General features: G+C 46.8%; 1 protein-coding gene and 1 long non-coding RNA gene across 2 annotated transcripts; one reads left to right on the top strand and one right to left on the bottom strand.

Moving 5' to 3' along the window:
* The first annotated feature begins 1,133 nt into the window (after window positions 1-1,133).
* Window positions 1,134-2,476, top strand: LOC117860181 (fatty acid desaturase 4-like 1, chloroplastic). Its single transcript, XM_034743437.2, has one exon. The coding sequence runs from the start codon at window positions 1,204-1,206 to the stop codon at window positions 2,140-2,142; it is 939 nt and encodes a 312-aa protein (XP_034599328.1). The 5' UTR covers window positions 1,134-1,203; the 3' UTR covers window positions 2,143-2,476.
* A 252-nt stretch (window positions 2,477-2,728) lies between these two features.
* LOC117860184 (uncharacterized) lies at window positions 2,729-3,788 on the bottom strand. Its single transcript, XR_004641394.2, has 2 exons — window positions 3,618-3,788; window positions 2,729-3,453 (listed from the first exon to the last, which is right to left on the bottom strand). It is a non-coding gene; the product is annotated as an uncharacterized lncRNA (long non-coding RNA).
* Between the last annotated feature and the right edge of the window lie 19,457 nt (window positions 3,789-23,245).

The raw sequence follows: 23,245 nt of genomic DNA, 5'->3' as shown, positions 1-23,245 counted from the left end.
AAATACGCGGTGACGACGTCGGGGGTAACGGCAGGTTTGCCGAGTGCCAGACGGTAGACACTCGGCAAACATAGCATCTTTGCCGAGCGCCAACACTCGGCAAACAGGGGGTGTTTGCCGAGTGTCAGGGAGTGGGCACTCGGCAAAGCCGGCTTGTTTGCCGAGTGTCTTTACCCCTGGCACTCGGCAAACATGGGGTCTTTGCCGAGTGTCCCGGGGGAGGCACTCGGCAAACAACCTGCCGTGCAGTTGGGAATTAGGGCCTTTGCCGAGTACCTTATCCCTGGCACTCGGCAAACAAGGGGTCTTTGCCGAGTGCCTAGTCCCTGGTACTCGGCAAACAACCTCTCGTACACCTGGGAAATGCACCTTTGCCGAGTGTTAAAGCTAAAACACTCGGCAAAGGACCCTCTTTGCCGAGTGTTACACTCGGCAAAGTGACCAGCACCCCCCCTTTTCCCCGTTTTCCCACGTATAACGGACCCCTCTCAATTCACAATACACATCATCACAGGCATTTGTAATAAACAATCACATGCATAATTCACAACCACCATTAGAAACATTATTCATAAACACCACAGGCATAATTCAACATAAGCACAAAACAATCCATAAATCCAAGTTCAAGTCACAATTTAGTTCACAACCAAGTTTAGTTCACAATCCATAAATCCAAGTTCAAGTCACAATTTAGTTCACAATCCTTGTACCATGCAGTGCCAAATCTCATATATGTGGAGTATAAAAAGTTTGGAGGGGGGAGGAGGGAATTTTTTTTTTGCCGAGTGTGCCAAAAAACACTCGGCAACCCCTCAGGTTTGCCGAGTGCCCCATCGAGACACTCGGCAAACTCTCAGCTTTGCCGAGTGCCCCATCGAGACACTCGGCAAACCCTAACGTCCGTCACGGCGACGGCCCAGCGCGGCACGTGGAAGTCACGTGCTCAAGTATTTGCCGAGTGGATTTTGTTTGCCGAGTGCCCCGTGGGAGTTTGCCGAGTGTTTTTTTGGTGGCACTCGGCAAATCGTGGTTTTGCCGAGTGTTTTATTTTTGCCGAGTGTTTATAAGAATGCACTCGGCAAACCGGTCCTTCGCCGAGTGCCCGCAATAATACACTCGGCGAAGAAATTACACTCGGCGACTTAGAGGTTTCCCGTAGTGGCGCTTCGCACGCTAATTTAATTTCGGAACTCTTATAAAATGCATAGACGACATACTGCGCTGCACGTTCTCAAGCATCGAGCTCAAAACTCGTTAATGTCGAGTTCTGCGTCGGCACCGCTGAGCCAGGCTGAGTCGGCAACTCGGACGACGCCGACAATGTCGTCGACTGCTGCGTCCAACGACGTTATTCCGGACGAGCTGCGGTCGACGTGGCCGCAGCGCGCGTGGACGCTGGCCGGCTCGGCAGCCATCCTCGCCTCCTTCCTCACGACAGCGCGCCTCGTCGGGGTCTCCGGCTCCGCCGGCCCCGACCTGCTCGCCGCGGCGATGGCGGCCTTCGCCGGCTACTCCCTCGCCGACCTCGCCACGGGGGTGTACCACTGGCTCATCGACAACTACGGCGGCGCGGGTACACCCATCCTCGGCGCGCAGATCGCCGCGTTCCAGGGCCACCACCGCTACCCGTCCACCATCACCCGCCGGGAGCCCTGCAACAACCTGCACGCCCTCGCGCGCGCCGCCGCGCTCGCGCTGGTCCCCGCCGACGCCGCGCTCTCCGCCGCGTCCGCGCCCGCGGCGGCGCACGCCTTCGCCGGCGCGTTCGCGGCCTGCGTCGTGCTCAGCCAGCAGTTCCACGCGTGGGCGCACGAGAAGCGCCGCCGGCTGCCGCCCGGCGTCGAGGCGCTGCAGGCCGCCGGCGTGCTCGTGTCGCGGGCGCAGCACGCCGCGCACCACCGCCAGCCGTACAACACCAACTACTGCATCGTCAGCGGCATGTGGAACGGGGTGCTGGACAGGTACAGGGTGTTCGAGGCGCTCGAGATGGTCGTCTTCCTCCGCACCAGCGTCCGGCCGCGGTCGTGGGACGAAACCGACGCCTCGTGGATGGAGGTTGCCGGAGACGATGTGGCCGCCACAGCCGCCGCCGGTGACGATGGCTTGTTGCAGACGGCGTCGAGCATCAGCTCTGACTGACGGTATGCACTGACGCACATAGAAGTATACAGCTACCGCACAGTAATTGAGACAGCACTACACAAGAATGTTGATATCAAAAGGAACTTTTTATTGTTTTAATTCATGGGATTAAAGACTCATGACAGTTCTCATTTGGAGGAACAATGGTGCTTGGCTGGAGAGAAACACAATCAAAGAAAGTTTTTAGTTTTTTTGGTTAATCCCAACAGTATATATTCTTTCCTGCTATTTTCTCCTGTTCTGTGTAAAGATTATGTTGTAATACTGTAGCTAGTTTGGGAAAGAGAAAGTTTGGTGATATTTGAAATTCGATATCAAAATGCTTTTCCTATTGTGCTCTAGAATTTCCCTTGCCAACAGTTTTCCTGTGGTTGAAAATTCAGAGGTTTTCTATTTTGTGGTGCGAATCTTTTGCGTTATCATAGCGGGATGGTCGAGGAATTTCAGAGTTCTTTTGTCTTTTCTTCAGAAAGTTCAGAGCCAGCCAAGCCACTTTCAAATGATGAGTGGCCCGAGATGATCCACATTTTCAGTCTTTGCTGAACCAATGGCATCAATTACTGGCTTAAAGTTACAAGCATGGTAGAGCCATACAAACAATGCAGATTCTCTTTCTAACATAACATAATTCTCGTTCAGTACACCGTAATGTCTGTACCTCATCAAAGCTCAAACAAACTTGTCCCCAATTCAAATGGATTCAATCTAATCCCTACCTATCCGAATAACGCCTAGTTAAGAGTCAGGCTACACACTATCTGTTCAAAAGGGCATGGTCCCAATTTGTCACACCTCTTAATCTAGAGTAGGATTTCCATCCAGACAGTCAAAGCTACAGAATGAAACAGTTGAGGCCAGAGGATGGAAGACTGACTATACGGATCCCACTGCAGGAACTACAAGTGATCGTAACGCATCACTTTCTGAAGATGATGCAGCATATTGAAACAGTAAGCATTAGATTGCTGTGCACTCAAACTGGAGCAGGTATCATTCTCTTTTCCGTGGCATTGCATCCTTGGCAGCAAACCAGCACGAAGAAGATGTAGACGACCAATCTGATCATTAGCTGCAGTTCCGTGTAACCCACCATCTGAAAACAGTTACCATGTAATTTTCAGAGATCATATCCAGGGGAAAGTCATCAAAACAGCTTGTGTTAGCAACTTCTCTGGGTATAGGCAGATGCTAGCATCATTGTGGCCTGGAAGTGCACTGAGCTGAAACTGAATGCTCCTGATTAACTTTCCCACTCCAGAGTATAATTTGTTCATCTTTAATTAATATGGGAACACAGGGAACCAAATCCTATGAAATGAAAAAAAAGAATAAATGAAACAATCATCAAATTTTCTATGGCTCGCAAACTAGAGGTTAAGACAGTAATATTTCTAGATGCATAGAAACTTTAAAAAAAAGGGAAGACTGAGTGTATAATATGGCAGCAGATGCCTAGGAACAATGGAACATACCCTCAGCTTCACACCAATTTTCTTGCAGTCACTAGTCCCAACATGAGAGCAATCTAGTCTGACAACTTCCACAGTCTTAAAGGCCTCTCTCACTTTATCAACAACATTGACATAGACACTCTATGCTAGTGGCAGGATTCCTTATCAGGGTAGGCCTGCGTATTCCGAGCATCCCACATATTTTCATGGCTACTGTAATCCCGTGAGGTGTGAGTTGGAAGAAGGTGCACTGCGTTGTTGATGGGTCATGGTGCTTCAATAAATAGGAGTGCCCCCAAGACCTTTGCTCATCGGCTCTTCATCTTACACGCATTGTTTAGTGGTTGTGCTAGGCGACCTACTTCGTTCTGCATCCTGTGAGAGGTAAGCTCATAGCTTCTGCATCTTGTTTATAGGTTACCATCATTGCTTGTGGTCATTGCTTATAATTTTTAGTTCTGTTGGTAAGTGTTTGTAGGACGATGGCTGGTCAAGTGAATGGAGCAGGCAACTTCGATGCTGTGCCACCTCCGCAACAGCCAGGCTTCGTTGATCCATGTGACTGTACGACATGGAAGAAGCGGATGAGGATGAAACAGGGAGCTGAAGAAATCCGTGTTCGCTTGGCTGCAGGACCACAGTTACAATCGTGTTCTTCGCAATGGTCGCTTTATGTGCCCTTATTGCTTTCTTGCCCACCGGACAAGGCGTATTCATGACATCCTGCAACATGCTTCTAGCATTGGTCGCTCGGGTCGTGTTACCCTAGACTCGAGGGCTTGGAATTGTGCATTGGAGGACTGTCTCTATGGCGAACCTCGTTTTGCTACATTCCGTGCTGCCGTAGGTATGCCGGAATAAGCTTATGCCACATACATCTCCATGACCGTGTTCGTTGTCTCCTCGTTGCCATGTCTGTGTGCGATGCAGTGCATCTGCGTGTTGTGACACTTTCGTGTAACATAGATGACTTTATTTGTATCGTCTGGATAAGTGGTTTTAGCCTGTCGGTGCCCGGTGACAGTGCACCAGTTTAGTATTTAAAATTTGTATGGTTTCATTGTTGTGTGTGCGCGCGCGCCTATGCCACTATACGAGTGTGGATCTGCGGGGATGTATCATGTATGTGTACTTAAGAATGTGGTTTAATAAGAACAGTTATGGTTTGTTCATTACTATTCAGAAGAGAGGAACTTAAGTTGTATATCTTCTTAGATAAGCTGATAGTCCTCTATAATCTGCTCCCTATTTAAGGCACAAAAGAAATCCCTTATTGTTCACTACCTCTACTCTCTTCCTCGCATCTTTCCAATCTCCTCCGCCGCCCAACGAGCTACTCATCCTCATGCCCAAATTCACCAGCATGGCTCAGAGCCAGACAATCTTCTCAGAGTGCACGGACACACTCTTCTCCATGGCAAAAGACCTATCCCAGGAGTTTGGCGCCCACATCGCCGTCGTCTCATTCTCCCCCACCGGCGAGCCCAAAGCCTACGGAGCACCCACCGCCGACTCCGTCCTCAGCACCTACCTCCTCGAGATCCATAGCTCGCCGTCTCCAGCTTGTTCTGAAACGGTGGGGGAGGCCGCCGGTAGGGTTGACGGAATGAAGTGGGAGGCGGAGGAGATCGCTTTCCTAGCTTAGGTGGAAAGGGCGCGTTAGGCTGCCGCATGGTCGAAGATCTTGGTGGCTCAGACGAGCGCGAGGAAACATAAGTGGTGGGAGGTGGACATGGAAGCTCTCGGGGCGGACGCCGTGCCGATGTTCATCAGGGCGTTGGGGATGCTAAAAATTGACGCAATAAAATCATCCCGGAAGGAGAAGATGCAACCTTAATCCTTTTCTGTTAGTGCTCTCACTGCAAGATAAATCATGAAGATGTTATGTGAACTTTTATGTTACCTTAATCCTTTTGTAATCCATGCAAGAAAGATTTATATGTTCTTCTTATGCATTATATTAGCATCAATCAGACGTATGATCCATTCTCGGAAAATTGAATAGGCCGGACTAACATTTGCGATCCTTTATTGGGGAAAAGATAAGGAGATGCTTGTTTGAATTTTGGTAAGGTGAACAAGGATTTCCTTTATTTTGAGAGATAGCCAAATAGGATCACATTATTTGTTAATAATCATCCCATATGGGTTTTAAATCTCTCAAAAAATGGATGCACTATTCCAACTACATTCTCATAAAATGAAACCTAAATTTCAATCCATCTTGATTTCTAGGGGCATGTGAGTAGGAGAATGACCCTTTGGGAATTAAATGAGGGAATAGCATAAATTGGTTTCAAGCTACACGAGAAATAAGGAAGACTGGCTGCGTGGATGTGGAGGATGTGACATTACACCGCGCTGGAACGTGGACAGTTGCCATGTTAATTCTCGTGTACAAATTAGAATTCGTTACAATTTTTGGAAAAAATATGTACAGAAGTATGATCCATTAGAGGAAAAGTGAATAGGACAGACCAAAATGTTCGATCCTTTGTTGGAAAAATAATTTGAATTTTGGCAAGGTGAGCAAGGATTTCCTTGGTTTTGAGAGAGAGCCAAATAGGATTACATTATTTGTTAATATTCATCTCATATTGATTTTTGACCTTCAAAAAACCGATGCACTTTTCCAACTACAACCACATTAAATAAAGCATAAAAATCGATCCATCTTGGCCTCTCGAGCTATGTGCGTAGGAGAACAACATAGAAAAGATAAATGATCTAATTAATCTCCCTAGGAAAAGCTTGGAACTCTTGGAAACAACAAAATGAAATCATGCAATTCGATTAGCAAAGTGACAATACATCATTGGTACAATGATCAGAAATAACGTTTCTTGGCGAGGTACAAACATATGATCCGTTGTTGGAAAAGTAAATAGGACGGACTAAACTTTTCGTCACATATTGATTTTTAGGCACTCAAAAAACTGATGAGGGAAGATAGTCATTTGTTTCTAAATACACAAGACAAGATAGCCGCTGTTGCTAGTACACAGTAGAAGAGAGTCCATTCATGAACATTCAACGTGAAACATTGACTTTTTTGCCACAATGTGGTGCGGTGGGATAAGAATAAAAAAATCACATGACAAGACATGGTATGGCTGGCTATGACGCAACATCAATGTATCATGATCAGGGAAAACCAAAGCACCAAGGAAGATGAATAGATTCTTGTTGATATCCCATCACAGAGCAAACAGAGCATGAAAATAGGGGATTTCCCTACTAGATTCACAGAGTAGGAAAACAGGGGATCGATCTTTCCATGCAAAAGGAAACATTCCATTGATCTTTCCATCCAAAAGAACACCTATGTACATGCAAAATAAAACCCCAAATCGGAATAATCTATGACGACCCTTCCGAGGAGTTCCCCGATGACTCTTCCACGGGACCGACAATGGCGGGAGCCGCGGGACCGGCGTTGGTGGGAGCACCATTGGTGGGACCAACATCGACATCGAAGTCCACCTGCCTCCTCTTCTTGGCCTTCTCCAAGTCCACCTCCTCCTCCCCCTTCTCTTCTTGGCAGCCCGTTTCTTGGCCCTCTCCTCCTCCCTTCTCTTCTTGGCCCTCTCCTCCTCCCTTCTATTCTTGGTAGCCTGCTTCTTGGCCCTCTCCTCTACCAATGCCACTTCCACTGCCCACGCCGTAGCCGCCTCCCCCCACTTCCTCTTCTTGTCCTCCCATTCTGTGTGGAAGGCCGCTGCCATTGCTTCCTCCCCTGCCGCTTCCTCTTCCAAGTTTTCCTCAATGTAGGTCTCGTTGTCGTTGTCGTCGTCCTCCTCCTCGTACTTGGTCTCCTCATTGTAGGAGTACCTGGGAGACTCAGGTACATTGGAGGGCTTGGATGAGGGGTCAGAGTCATCATATGGTGGCCCACCATCCTCGATAGGGCTACCATCCTCATCGGAGGAGTAGTTGGAAGGAAGAGAAGAAGCAATCAGAGAATAAGCCATGGTAGTTTTCTGGAGGAAGAGAGTGTGGAGGAAAGGCAATGGATGGGTTGGTTAGCACAAGAGGAGGGTGCCGGTATATTAATGGCTCTCAGTTGCCAAGGGAAAGCCGAAGGGTCGCATTGGGAGTTGGGGGACGGAAAATGGCAAGAGGCGTGTCAATCTCTAATAATGTAACGGTCTGTTGCAACTGAATAACATTGAAATCTCAGTGAATTCTGGTAGAGAAATCAAGAACTAAACTTAATTTGCAAGTACTAAAATATGGAGAGATAAACGATCAATAGCATTGCAAAGATTATGATCTACATAATCTCCCTAGGGTTGCCCAGGGGCTTCCAGGCACCCTCAATGATGTTGAAGCGACTGACGTGGTGTAAGATGACGACCTCTTTCCACCACTGCCAGGTGTGACTGTGCAGGAGGTCAACATCCTGGTAGGATGGAAGCACGATGAAGAAAAGCTTGGAGGAGGTGTCATGCGCCATCCTGAAGTTGTGATGGCCCAGCGACGCACCGATGTAGACCAACGCCGTGAGCCAAGGAGCCTGGTGGTGCTGCTCGATGACATAAGCTGCCACCACCCGGTCGGCAAAACCGTTCCAGACACCAAGGTGGAGCAGCACGGCCTGGGTGACGGTGAGTTCCAGTGGCGGAGTTGGACAATCCATATCGACGATCCTGAAATGCACATAGACATTAGTTTGATCAAAAAGGGGGCAAGATCGAATGCATATACAAATCGATACAAAGACTAGGGAGAGAGTACAGTACTTGCGCTGAGAGGAGATGAGGAAGGGTTTTCTTGCACTGATGGAGGAGATGCAGAAGGGTTTTCCTGTGCTTGAGGCCGGCTGAAGAAGAAGTGGAGGGCCGTGGCATTGCATTTATAACAAAACCACCGCTCCTTCGCCGGGCAAGTCTCCCAAAACATCCGTCGCTAGAACATGGACGGTTGCCATGTTGATTTTAGGGTAAAAATAAGATTTCTTTAAGAAACCGAAATTTCTGTGAATATTATTTGTACAAGGCTGGAATTTTTCAGTCACGTCTTACCAGAGTAGCAAAGACAGTTGCGTTTCTTAGTGAGGTGAGGACGTATTTTACGGTTTAGGAAAGTGAATAGGTCGGACTAACATTTTTGAACCTTCATTGGCAAAAAGATGCTTGGTTTGAATTTGGGCAAGGTGATCAAGGATTTCATAGCTTTGAGAGAGAGAGAGCCAAATATGATCACATTATTTATTAATAATCATCCCATATTGATTTTCAACCTCTCCAAAATCCGATGCACTTTCCAACTACAGTCACATTAAATGAAAGAAAAAATAGAGTAGGAAAACAGGGGATTTGTCGGTGCGAAATCTGGCCAACAAGTAAATATTTGTAGTTTTGCCGTGCGTTAGATCGGATGTGGCCTAGCACACAATGACATAAAATGTATACTGGTTCGGGCAACGCGCCCTACGTCCAGTCGGGGTGTGGCGGAACCGCCCTAATTAACTTAGCTAAAGCACAATTAAGTTGCCTGACACGCGATCGTATGCTTTAATCAAGTTAATTCGGCAGTCCGTCGTATTTCATCCGATAAACCACTACACAGGACCGAGAAAGCATAGCTCACACGAAGGTGAGTGGTTCCAGAGAATACAATAGATCATCCAAGTTAAACAAGTACATTAATCTATTACAACACCAGGTTCGAAATTCAAATAAGTTTGCAGAGTTCTTAAGCAGCAGAAATAAACAAACGGAAGCTAGCACCGAAGTCGGACGTCACGATGAGGCCGATCATGACATCAATGATCCCTGTCCTCACCGTCCAAGGAGGGATCCCACTCGGCCATCCACCCAGGAGGAAGCTGGGGAGGCCAAGTGCCGCAAACAGCAAACTCAGGGGCTTCAACAACACCTGAAAGATGTGCCATAAGCAAGACTGAGCAACTATGCTCAACAAGACTTAACCGACGGGTGGTTCTAATCCACCAACTTCTAAACATGCAAGGCTTTTTGGCTAAGGGGTTTGTTTTGCCAAAAGCGACTATAGTAGATCCTTACTTTCAATATTTTAGCCACAAATTCTACGTTCATTTACCAATCTAAAGTTAGCAGCTATACTAAACAAGTAATGGTTTCCAAGCAATTTAAACAAGTAACAGTATTTAGATCACCATCATCTTCCATTCTTACTCAGTGTAGCATAGCGACCAAGCAGTCCCAAACTGTGAGAGGCAGATGAATCGATTCGAATTTCTTAACCATGCATGGCGAACCTAATCTCACGACATCTGTGCACCACGAAGGTTGCTTCCTCTGTTGTCTGTCCCCATCAATCCCCAGACCCGTGTCGGGCCCACTTCCCTTGGTACAAGGCTTCACAGATCCGACCTCTGCCGTTCTATGACCGCACTTGTCACCACATGCGGCCAAGGGAAACTCTGTTCCAGAGACAGTGGATCAAACCGCTCACGTCCTGGTTCAATCAGGTACTAGGTTTCCCTATCCCATATTAGGTATGAGATTAGTACATTCAAACACTTGATCACGAACACCATCACCTTTCGACCTTAATCCAATTTCATGTAGACAGACGGGGCAATCCACCGACCACCAAAATAGTTCACAGAGCCCTGCCCCGTCCATCGTCCTTATAGTTGCAACAAAAAGGAGAGCAAGCAACTCCTATAACTCGTGAGTGACAGGAAATTACTTGACTTTTACCGAGTCCTATTTAAGCAAAGTAGCTACTCAGCCTATCATACTAGTGTTCAGATCAAAGGGAACTAAGTCATGCATCTACGGTTTCAACCAACTCCTGGAACGTAAATGCACACACATAACAACAGAAGGCATGCACAAGTTTAGAAAAACTGGGTTATGCTCCGGGGCTTGCCTTCAAGCGAGGCGGTAGCGAACTGGTCCTCAGCGTGCACGGGCTTGACTCCTGCAGGCGGCGGCTCAGCTACGACTTCGTCTTCCGGCGCCAGGTGAAGCTCGTAGGTGCCGTCGGCGACGTTCAGCTCTACACGAAATGCAATGCAAGGGTGAGACACTTAGACGGTGATTTGAATAGCATGCAAAGATTTAACCCAAAAACTATAGCAAAACCATAGAAAAGGTGCAAAACCCACTTTATTGGATTCTACTCAGAACGAGGATTCCAACCAAAGTGATTTCACAACTTTCCGACTTTTCCTTGATTTAAGATGTATTTTCCAAGCTTCGGTTGATTCCAAACGAGTTAAAAGAGTCGGATCAGGGAAAACTTACAATATGACCCTTAGACTTTAAGGAATAACTGCACCGAGATCCTCAGGTTTAATATAGAGGAGTCCCCAGAATTTTACACAAATACCCTCGGTCAAAAGAAACAGACACAACCAAGCCCTCGGGCGAGGTGGACAACACTCGGGCGAGTTGGGCAAGGCGGATAGCACTCGGGTGAGTCGGGCGAGGCGGACAGCACTCGGGCGAGTCGGACAGGGTCAGGTGAGCTGGAAGGGGGTCGGCAGCTCACCTTCGGTCCTACTGATGAGGTCTCGGGGTCGGGAAGAATCAAGCCGAGGCGGAACGAGGAACGACGGAGCTTCGGCGGCGATGGTTCTTCTTGTAGACAACAAGCAAGCTCTAGCGCTGCGCGAAAGGATGGTGAAGCGGCTGGTGGGGTCAGCAAGGCGCGGGGTGGGGCGGAAAGGGGAGCTTCACAGAGAGCTTAGGCGGCGGCGCTTGAGCGTGAAGTAGAGGAGTGTGCGGCGGCGAGTGCGATGGAGAAGAACAGAGCAGGTGGTGTGGCAAAGGTGGTGGCAGCGAAGGGAACTCCGGTAAGAGGCTTCGGTACCCCTTTTATAGATATGCGGAAGTATTCGGAGGAACGAAATGAGCTCGAGCGGCGAGAGGATAAGATCAAGGGAGAGAAAGAGTGCTCTGCCGCGGTGGTGATTGGTCGGCGCCTCCATTGGTGAGCTCGGGCATGATCTTGCCCTGGTTGGGCAGCAACAATTTGGAGCTGGGGCGAAGCGGGTTTGCTGGGCACGCGGATCTGTTAGGTCTGCGCGCGTGTGTGGTCGCAGCCGTTGATGGCGACGGTGCCATTGGCGGACCGGAGGGAGGGAAGGGCACTGCAAGCGAAGGCGTTGCAATCGGGGTGACAGGGCGAGCGGTGTGATGCGAGCATGCGCGGGACTAGCGGCTTTGCCGGGGTACGCTACTGGTGAGGCGGGGGAAGGAGCTGTCACTACCTGCGCGGTGGTTGGCGGAGACGGCAGCGTCGCGGGGCGCGCGCGCGGGCAGCGCGATTGAGGTGTGATGGAAGGGCCGAAAGGCGTTGGGGCACGCGGCCGGGGATCCGAGTGAGACGGATGGGCGCGTGAGGTGAGGCAGTATCGGCGCGACAGTGGCTGGTCTTCGGTCGCAGAGTGGCCGGGGCGACGGCGGAGCTGCGGGCAGTGCGCCTAGCGCAGCCGGAGAGGCCTCGAGCGAGACGAGGCGGAACAGAATAGAGGATCGTGGGTCATCATTGCGCGCGACTGGGGAGCGAGACGTGTCGACCCATCTTGTCGTGGCCGGCGACTAGGCGAGGCGGCGCTCACCAGCAAGGGCACGCCACATGGCAGTGGCGCTCTGAAGCGCGGCGCACGCGCGCTCTGGCGCTGTTTGGCCGATGGATCCGCGAGATCCTTTACCGAGCCCATCTTCCAGCCTCTTGATCTCCCAATTTTCAAACTGTGCCACGTTGACTCCCTTTACAAGAGTTGTTGTACACAGACTAAGGTGCAAATTTTGTAATAAGACCGAGTTCAAAAACACGATGGATTTGAAGATTCAAAGCTCCAAAGTTTAGAGGAACACCGGTTTCATGACTTAGAGAAAAGAGGGGGTTTTGACCGGTTTTTAGGGTTCTGGGCTGAGTTGAGCTGCAGATTTGGGAAGCTTCGGAGATGAATTGGACCAAGGTCCAAATAGCAAGGTTGTTGTAGAAACTTAGTTCTCCAACTTTTACAATGGGATTTCTTGATGCTCTGTTCAACTTTCCAAGGATAAACTCGCTCTAAGGCGCCAGGTTGGGCTGATTTTTCAGACTTGACCGTAAGGGCTAAAGGGGCCGAGTTGACCAAACTAGGGAACTTTGACCTTGATTTTGAAGGCTTTCGGGGTAGATTTCGAACTTGCTCCTTAAAGCAAAGTTGTTAAGGTCCCGAAGCTCAAAAACTTTGGTATAGGGTTCAGCTCCAAATGACATTCGAAACCTCTAATTAGAGAGCCCCAAAGCTCAGACTTTGCCTAAAGGTTGCCAAAGCTTTTCTTTAAGCACAAAGGACTTGCTCTTAAGATTAAAACACCATTTAAGCACCCAGGCTGTTACACGGGGTCAGTCGGTCGACTTTATTCCTGAGCCTAGGTGCTCAAAGTTTGTAGTGGGGGTACAAATGAGAGGAGGATGAGAGGGGGGTGCCTGAGTCCTGGCTTGGTTCTCATCTCAGTGGAAGAGAGTGGCAGGAGCTCATACGTGTGCTAAGTGTGTATGGGTGTGTGTAAGAATGTTCGTCTTTTAGAGTGTTGTCTTTTAGAGTGGGGGGAGGGGTCCGTCCCCTTTTATAGTACAAGGGAACAGCCTTACAGGTCGGTCGGAGAGGATAAGAGAGTGAGTGTTCGGGCGCTACCTAGTCTTGTCGGGGCCCACATCATCTGCTGCGGTATGGCCTCCGTCCTCGGTCCCTGTTCTCCTCATCAGGCCACTCCGTCATAGCGAGTAGGTTTACAGCGGCACTGTGCAAGGCGTGCGCAGGGCGTGGCGCGGTACGATTTGGCGTACGACCGGTTGACCCGGGCGCTTCCTCGTTATCCGTCCCACCTGCTCCTTGGGCCCACACCGGGTGGGCGTTCTCGGTCGGTTGTACCAGTCGGCCCCGACTGAGTGGGTCGAGGGCAGCGGTACGGGTGGTACGGTGCATCCCCAGTCAGGGGGACTTGGTCGGGAGGACTTGGTTAGGAGAGCTCAGTCGGGGTCAGGCTGCAGCCCTACCCCCTACTGGCTCCTTCCGGTCAGGGTGCCGACTAAGCTTCCTGGTCGGAGAAAATGGCCACTGGCTGGATCGAGGCCTCTTCCTGGCCACGCGTAGCTGGGCTGACCCAGGTGTACGTTGTGGCTGTGACCTTTGTTGGGCTAAGTATTGCGGGAAGGCAGTCCCATTAGGGACCCCGGGTCTACGGACCTGTCATGATTGATCTTCCATCCAAATGAAACAATCCATTGATCTTACAAACAAAGGATAACACCATAGCAAAGATAGCTAGGGTTCCAACGAAATCTAAAGTTACTAATTAACATCATAGCAAAGATAAATGATCTAATTAATCTCCTTAGGGTCGCCCAGGACCTCCTAGAAGAGGGTCTTGAGGAGGTTGAAGCGGCTCACGCGATGGAAGATGACGACCTCGGTCCACCACTACCAGGTGTGACCGTGAAGGCGATCAACATCCTGGGCGGATGGAAGCACGGCGAAGACAAGGGGGGAGGTGTCATCGTTCGCCATCCTGAAGTTGTGGTGGCCAAGTGTAGTGCCGTTGCAGACCGACGTGGTGTACCAAGGATCGTACTAGTGCTGCTCTCTAACATAGGCCGCCACCATCCGATTGACCTCACCCTCTCGGAGACCAAGATGTTGCAGCACGAGCAAGGAGACAGTGGTATACAGCGGCGGAGGTGCAGTAGCCATGTCCACGATCCTGAAATGCACATAGAAATTAGTTTGATCAAAGAAGGGGCAAGGTCGAATGCACATACAAATTGATGCAGAGACTAGGGAGAGAGCACTGCACTTGAGCCGAGAGGAGATGCGGCAGGGTTTTCTTGCATTGAGAGGAGATGCCCAAGGGTATTCTTGCGCTTGAGGTCATTTGAAGAAGAAGTGGAGGCGTGTCGCATTTTATAACAAAACCACCGCTCCTTCGCCGGCAAGCCTCCCAAAATAACCAGCTGCATGGACGATGTGACATTACATGTCGTTGGAACATGGACGGTTGCCACGTTAATAATCGGTTAAAGGAAAGAATTTGATTCTTTGTGATGTGTAGACGTATGATCTGTTCTCGAAAAATTGAATAGGCCGAACTAACATTTGCGATCCTTTATTGGGAAAAAGATGCTTGGTCTAAATTTGGCAAGGTGAGCAAGGATTTCCTTGCTTTTGAGAGAAAACCAAATAGGATGACATTATTTGTTAATAATCATCCCATGTTGATTTTCAATCTCTCAAAAATGGATGCACTATTCCAACTACATTCTCATTAAATGAAACATAAAATTCGATCCATCTTGGTTTCTAGAGGCATGCGAGTAGGAGAACAACCCATTGGGAATTAAATGAGGGAATAGCATAAATTGTTTTCAAGTAACCATGCCTACATGAGAACCATGGAAGACCAGCTGCGTGGACGTGGAGGATGTGACATTACATGGCGCTGGAACGTGGACGGTTGCCACGTTAATCCTCGGGTACAAATTAGAATTCGTTACAATTTTTGGAAAAAATATGTACAGACGTATGATCTGTTAGAGGAAAAGTGAATAGGACGGACCAAAATGTTCGATCCTTTGTTGGAAAAATTGTTTGAATTTTGGCAAGGTGAATAAGGATTTCCTTGGTTTTGAGAGACCCAAATAGGATTACATTATTTGTTAATGTTCCTATCATACTGATTTTCAACCTTAAAAAAATGATGCACTATTGCAACTACAATCACATTAAATAAAACATAAAATTCAATCCATCTTAGCCTATCGAGCTATGTGAGTAGGAGAACATCATAGCAAATATAAACGATCTAATTAATCGCCCTAGGAAAAGCCAAAAACAGTTGGAAACAACAAAATGAAATCATGCAATCGGATTGGCAAAGTGACAATATATCATCGGCTCAATGATCAGAAATAGTGATTCTTGGCGAGGTACAGATGTATGATCCGTTGTCGAAAAAGTAAATAGGACGGACTAAACTTTTCATCACATATTGATTTTTAGCTGCTCAAAAAACCGATGAGGGAAGATAGTCATTTGTTTCTAAATACACTCTACAAGATAGCTGTTGTTTCTAGTCCATTGCGGTGTGGTGGGATAAGAATAAATAATCACATGACAAGACATGGCATGGCAGGCTATGACACAACATCATGACCATGGAAACCAAAAGCACCAAGGAAGATGAACAAATTCTTGCCGATGTCCTATCACAGAGCAAACAGAGCAGGAAAAAAAGGCATTGATCTTCGAACTAGAAAACATGGGGTCGATCTTTCCATTGATCTTACAAACAAAAGATAACAGCATAGCAAAGATGGCTAGGGTTTGAATGAAATCTAAAGTTACTAATTAACAACATAGCAATGATAACATTATTGATCTTCCACTAGCACGGCTTGCTCACTCCATCCACCCCTCGTTCTGGGCCACGACGCGGTGGTGGCTCTACTTCTTCTTGTTCTCACCCCTCAGGGGCATGGACTTTGCCATCCCCAGGATGTGGTCCTTGAACTCATTCAGGATCCTCCACCGATGCCTTGTGCCGGTGCAGACGGGGCATGCGAAGGTGTTGTAAGTGCAGTGGAAGACGCGTAGAGCGTTGCCCCGGGGGAAGGGTGTGCGGTAGCCATGGTGACGGTCGTTAGAGGAGTCCGTCTCAGAATGGGAGTTAGAGTCAGAGTCAAACGCATCAGCTGGAAGGGTCACCATCAAGGTCAACTTACGAGGCGGCGACGAGGGCGCGGGGGTGGAGGAAGCCACCCCCACCATCGGAGGAGGCTGGGAATGCATTAGGGAGCCCCCAGCGGCTCCGGATGACCATCCCCGAGCAACGGCGGGTTGAGGTCAGCGATGTTGGAGCGCGATCCCTACGACGAGCGCAATGGCCACCCGAGGTCACCGGTGTCGAAGCGGGACCCCGACGCGGAAGCGCCACTGTAGCGGGATGACCCCACTGCGTGGATGTAGCACCGTAGCGTTGCCATGAAGTTGCGGGTGGCGGCGCGACGATAGCGCGATGAGGAGGAAGAGGCGCTGGAGGACCGCTCGATGTGCGAGGGGGAGCTGGTGGGGGAGAGGCGGCGCGACGGGGAGCCAGAGGAGGTGAGGGCTGAGGGGGAGACGGATCGCTTCATAGCATCGGCCGAGCTGCTGGGGTGAGGCGTGCGCATCAGGGACGAGATGGTAGTGGAACTAGTGATGATGCCAATGATGGGGAAATGGCGATTAAATAATGAGTTCCTCGCCTTCCATGGGAAGTTGCGCCGGCTTCCTTGGGAAGCTAGGCAACCGGCGCCTCTCGAGGATGGCAACCGACTCCTCAAAGAACGCATGGGAACAGGAACCGGTATGGCAACCGCCGGAGGCCGTGGCATCGAATATTCGATTTGAATGCAATTGGTTATGATTCTTGGCGAATCTAGAAGGAAATTCTCTTGTGGGAAAAGTAAATAGGCCGGACTAAAATTTTCGATCACGTGTACGAGTTTGACATTGTGCCTATAATTCCCAATTGACTTCAACTCAGCAGTAGCCTTCTGAAGTTGTTGCGGCACTGTCTTGAGCTCATTTTAATCTCTCTAAGTTCACAGTTAGCTTTTCCCAATTCTTCCTCCCACTTCTTTGCATCCTCTTCAACTTGCACCTTTTTCTTCATGAGCTTCACCAGAACACCAAAGGTCCTATCATCCTATTCTGGATCAACCCAGATCATGTAACCGCATTGCTATTTTCTTCCTGCAAATTAAACGCTCTTTTACAAATCACTGTTGACAACAATAACATGAAACCATAGAACCAAAATCTCTGTGAAACAGGTAGCCATTACCTTTGGCCAGCAAGCAAACCGGCGGCCAGAGTTGAGAAAGGTCCAAGAATACTTTACCACAGCTCTCAACCCGTGATCGCACTTGTTTTCAGGATGCCAATGGGTAATGTTGCAGGAAGATGTCTCTGAGTAGTAGCTACCAATGGAAGAAGATGATGGAATACTTGGATGCTTCACAAAAGTCATTGTAACTTGAAATCAATGTTTAGTTTTGCACTTCATAAACTATAGCATATCAACTTCTATCACTAATCGGAATGCAAACCTAAGGGTAGGACAAAATCGAAATCTACTGCCTTGAACAAAAATCCCCTTCCCTCTGATGAAAGGGGAAAGTAGCGGCACAAAATAGGGGATTGACCTGACCGTAGCTCCTACTCCTCCCTTCGCTGCTAGGATGCGCCATTCCTGCCACCCGTTGCAGATCTGCGCACCGACACCTCTAGGATCAAGTCTTTGCCATAGCCACCAGGAGCGTGCCGGCGAGTCCTTTGCAGTGTACGTTATTGCAGAGATACCCGTTGCTCTGGCCTGCAACTGGGAAGTAGACCACACTTATTAGAACTGTAATATAAAGAAGCTGCCTTGTTCAAAAATCATAAACTGCATTAGGTCTTAGTGGTAGTGCTCACTCTTGAGAAACAAGAGATCATTGCAAGTTCGATCCTGCTGTGGACACTATTACCTTTTCATTTTTCTTCCTTTTTTTTATCTTAGACTGAGTTGTGGGACCCTGCCAGATTTTATTATCTCAGCCGCCAATTGTATTATTAGACAATGCATTTGTATATATACTACCAATATCTATATTATTAGTGTTCCTCAATTATGCATCATATCTGAATTCTGAATGGTAAATATGCTGGACTCAAATTGAAAGTAGATTAAACCAAAGCGGCATAATCAGATTGCATGTCATATACATTATATTCATCACTACAAAGTTCATAATCATCGTTCTTACTTATCCTAATTTGCTAGATAGTACATCACAGCAGTAGCGATTGCTCAACCTTCTTCACCACATTGGTGGCCTGTTCCAGGTGTCCCTTCACCTTCTGCAGCTCAGCGGCAGTTGCTTCAAGCTTCATGTTAACCTTTGCGCATTCTTACTTCCACAACCTTACTTCCTCTTTAGCTTTTACCTTCCTCTTCATCAGCTTCATCAGAATACCTTTAGTCCTAGCATCCCATTTAGGATCAACCTACATAAACGCCGCACATTTCAGCCCTTCATGCTGCAGACACCTATTATTTTCATACAATTCTCCATTTACAACACTAACATCAAGAGTACAAGCAAGGTTTATTACAATTGAAACAAGTTATCGTTTACCTCGCTGCAGGATGCATACCGGCGCCTAGGGTTGTTAAATGTCCAATTATACCTCACAAGGGGAGCATACCCATGCTCGCACTTGTTTACAGGATCCACAATGATAAGATCATTGTCAGGAGGCCCTGATCTACCGCTACCAATGACTTCATGCACCTCTAGAAGCTAATAAAATACAAGAACCTATCAATCCATAATATGATCCAAATTTAAAACTAACTGCATCAAGAATCTAGTATGTTCAATCCAGATCCCCAAATCCAGAAATCCCCTTTCCTAGGATGATAGGGGAAAGTAGCAGCTCAAACCAGGGGACTGACCTCATCATGGTTCCTCATCCTCTCATAGCCTGGATGTGGCGCAATCATCCTCCCGTTGCCACTAGGATGCGCCATTCCCGCCGTGGGCTATTGCAGATCTGCGCAGCGAAGTCGTCTTTGAGAAGCTAGCGAAGTGTCATGTCAGCCATTCGATCGGTAAATACTCACATGAAACTTACCTGTGGGACCCGGTCATGGTAAGGACTTCCTATTCGATCGGTAATAGGTTCGACCCACGGGGGGAGCACATCTTCCTTGTTATTTTGCCACCCTTTTTATCAGCTTAAACTTACATGTGGGACCTTGGTTGGTTTATGCCGTTTTTGCAGAGCTTATATCATCACAAAACCACCATGTAATAGCTAGTGATGATTTCTTTTTGGCTACAGTGGCAACTTTTATGACGTTCCGTAACTTTGTCACTAAATTTGCTTGGATGTGAAACTTTGTGACGTTCTCAGACAGAAACTTCATAGATCTATGATGAGAACAAATGCGTCATAAAATTTTCATTATAGATCAACACATTTCTTGTAGTGATAGATGCAAGGGAACAGGGGATGGATAATCACTCCACCCAGCTCTATTTCAGTTAATCAAAGTACATGTTCATTCTGCCCTAACTCAAAAGTAGATGACAACATACTGGCGACATCCAAAATTATGTCAGTTGAGAAGGAATCTTATAGGAGAAGAGTAGGTTGTGGTCAGGCTAAGAAAGATGCTAATATTCAGCATGAGAATATGCAGAGCTGTTCAAGTGAACATAGTTCAAAACATGTGAACTCAATAACGTGTTTAATCAGGTAGTTAATCGTTATTAACAATTCTCACTGTTTTTAACATTTATAATTAGGTTAGTTTCGACATTTCCAATTTATACTAACATTTAACATTATTAATTTCAACATTTCAAATTATCAGTTTCAACATTTCTAGTGATTTGTTTATATGGTTCCAACAGTTGGTTTTACAAGGATCAACATTTCATATTATTCGTTTCAACAATTATGTTTATATAGTTCAACATTTCTTTTGAGAGAATTTAACTTTCCTAATTTCAACATGTACTTAACTACTAAAGATTTTTATAGAATACCTTTGATCGCTATTTTTTTCTCATCTAAACCGAACACTAATACATCACTTTATTCCTGTCACAGAGATGGATAAAGCACAACAGAGTTTTGTCGAAGGTAAAAATGCCATAATTTGTTTGTGTGATACATTTCTCATTACTAATTCAACACTTCCATATATTAGTTTCAACATTTCCTGTTGTAAGGTTCAACATTTCATATATTATATTCAACAATCTGTCAGTACACTTCAACATTTCAGATTGTTGTATCCAACATTTGTGTACATGTAGTTCAACATTTATTGAATCTATTACAAAGTACTACAATGAATCTAATTGCTTTTTCAGTATTAAGAATTGTATAAATAAATATGTTTTTACATATTTTGCTAACTAAGTATTGTGATTATGATCTTATTTTTGTCACTACGCAGGTGTAATATTTGACAACAAGTATTCACTGTCGGTGTTTTATACTAGCAACTCGCCTAGGGAGTACCTGAGGTGGTGTTTTGTGCAGTGGGTGTTGCCGAGAATCAAGAAGTAGATGGTGACATAGAGAACACGATTTAGACAGGTTCGGACTGCTAGATCGCGTAATACCCTACGTCCTATGTGTGGATTGTATTGATAAGTTGTGTTGCGTTGTGCTTAGTTGTTTGGAGGGGGTCCCTGCCCGCCCTTATATAGTCGGGGGAGCAGGGTTACAGGGTGGATTGTGTATAAGAGTCCTAGTCGAGTACGTTATAGAGTCCTACTCTAACTCGGTAGAGTAGTTTTCTTTTAACCCGACTAGTCTTCACGGAGTCCATGAAGCCTACATGCCCTGTAGAGTAGTCTTCATGTCCGAGTAGGTTTCGAGTACGTTCCCTTGTGTGGATCCGTACAAGTCTTCTAGTGGGCTTGGGGGTGCCTAGCCGATATTCACATTCTAAGAGGATTCACTCTCCTACATCTACAATCTTGTTACAACTTTTCATGTAGCTTTAGGTTTGCTTTCCTAGCTACAAATTTGTATTATATTCCAGTGATCCTGCAGGTTCCAAATCATCCTACACTTTAGTATGTAAATGTTCCTATGTTCATTCCTTACCTTTAGATTTATAAAATTGCAAGTTCAAATGTCGACTTTCAAGTCCCCCACCCATTATTTCCCCCTTCTACCCACATGACCCGCAAAAAAGTCAGGTATGAGGGTAGTTTTTTAGCACTAGAAATTTAAAAATTCAAATATGTATTGTATCATGGATCGAGTGGCAAAAAAAAGAAGTCAAAACGCCGAGCTGGTAGGCACTCGGGAATTCACCTTTAACGTGCCAGGCAATTCCCAAAATGCCCACCATCCTTCCTTCTCCAATTCCTTAAGTATTTGATTGATTGATTGTTAGGATGATTGTACTATTGCATGCTTATGGCAGCCGATAGATCACCAGGCCTTGCTCCAAAGCTAAGGAACCAGAAGACTTGAAGCAAACGACCTGGTCGCCTTAGGAAACGTTTAGAATCTTCAATGAAAGCAAGTCCCGACTCTTAACTCTTGTTTTATCCTACTGAGTGCGAGGGATAATAATATAGCCAACCTAATATGGACTGCATTGTTTTTAAATTATTTCTTTGAAATGCGTGCTTGCTAGCTAAACCCCCAAAAGGACATAATAGTGTTTTTGCTATTGAAATGCCACATGCCATATTCACTCTAGACAAACTACCTATTCCCTCAGCCACCCCATATTAGAAACGCTAGGCTAGTCGAGTCACGCCCCAAAAAGGGTGGATAAAACACCCATTGGATCCTCTATGAAGAGGATCTAACAAAATATCATTCTTTTTATGAAACAAATGCTTAGGAAGGGTTTTATCTTTTGAAAAGCATGAGTTAAAAGATAAAATGATAATAATAGCAACCGCTAGGGTGTGTTATGGACTTGGGAGTAAGGGGACGGCCTCAGTGGAGGGTACTCCGTCCCAGAGCTTAATCCGGTCGCATAAGGACTGGTTCATTGGGTGAGTGTTTCTTGTGAACCATATAGCCATACGTGCCAAAACGGCACAACCTTCGGGAGTGCTGTTTATGTGAGGTCTTGGTTTAAACCCCACTAGCTGAACCTAGTCATCCATCCCAAGGGGCCAATGTGGGCAACGGATATGCTAGATCAGGACCTTCGCATAATCCCAGGATCGGTCAGCACGGGTTGACTGAGAGAGGGTCAGAGACTCTGAGGTTCAGAGGTCCTGTTTGATTTATTTTATGCACATGTTCCAGGATGAGATCCGCGAAGTGGATGATAGTGGCCCATGTTTAGACCCTAGTGTTATCCGTGGATGGACCTAGGGAATGTTGTCCAGAGATGGACACGGGCGGGTATGGATCTCGTAGGTCAGTACCGCCTTTTCGTGAAAGCATGGGCTGATCGGACGTATGGGGAAAGTGTACACCTCTGCGTAGAGTATAATCTATTCGAAGAACTAAGGCTCACGGTTATGAGCTCACTAAGTTAAAGCTCCCATGATTACCTCTGAAACTCTTTGGGTGAGAATTAGTGTTTTGGAAATGACGAATAAAGGTCGTGGACCGAATTTTAGAGTTAAAACCTGCGGACTGGTAGGGGAGGTAGTTTTCCCCCTCCAAGACCACAACTTCCATTTAATAATATAATAATAACTTTTAGAGAGTATTTGCAAAACTCACCTTTCTTAATCCACTTTGCATATGTGAGATGCTTTAGGCATAGATTTTGCCCCTCAATCATACACCTTGTCCACCTCCCAAAATGCATATAATTACTTAATAATTGTTGGGATTTGCTGAGTACCAACCATAAGTATACTCAGCCTTGCCTTCATCATGCAGATGTAGAACTCCAGGTGTTTAGACCATCTTGTTAGTGGATGGGCACCATTTCGCTGCGCTAAGGTGAAAACCTTTGTTTTATTAAAATATGCGCCTTTTATTGCTTAAAATACTGAACTATGATGATAACTGTATTAGCCTACTCATCTAGGAACTAATACATGTGATCAACAGGACTCCCGGAGGGAGGTCCCCACAAATAGAGTGTAAAAAATGGACTTTACTCATATTTGAAATAAATGCAACA

This window comes from Setaria viridis, chromosome 6 (genome assembly GCF_005286985.2).
Source record: "Setaria viridis chromosome 6, Setaria_viridis_v4.0, whole genome shotgun sequence".
In the NCBI taxonomy this organism is placed as follows: Eukaryota; Viridiplantae; Streptophyta; class Magnoliopsida; order Poales; family Poaceae; genus Setaria; species Setaria viridis.
The sequence above is the reverse complement of the archived record's forward strand: the minus strand, read 5'-3'. Positions and strand labels throughout refer to the sequence as shown.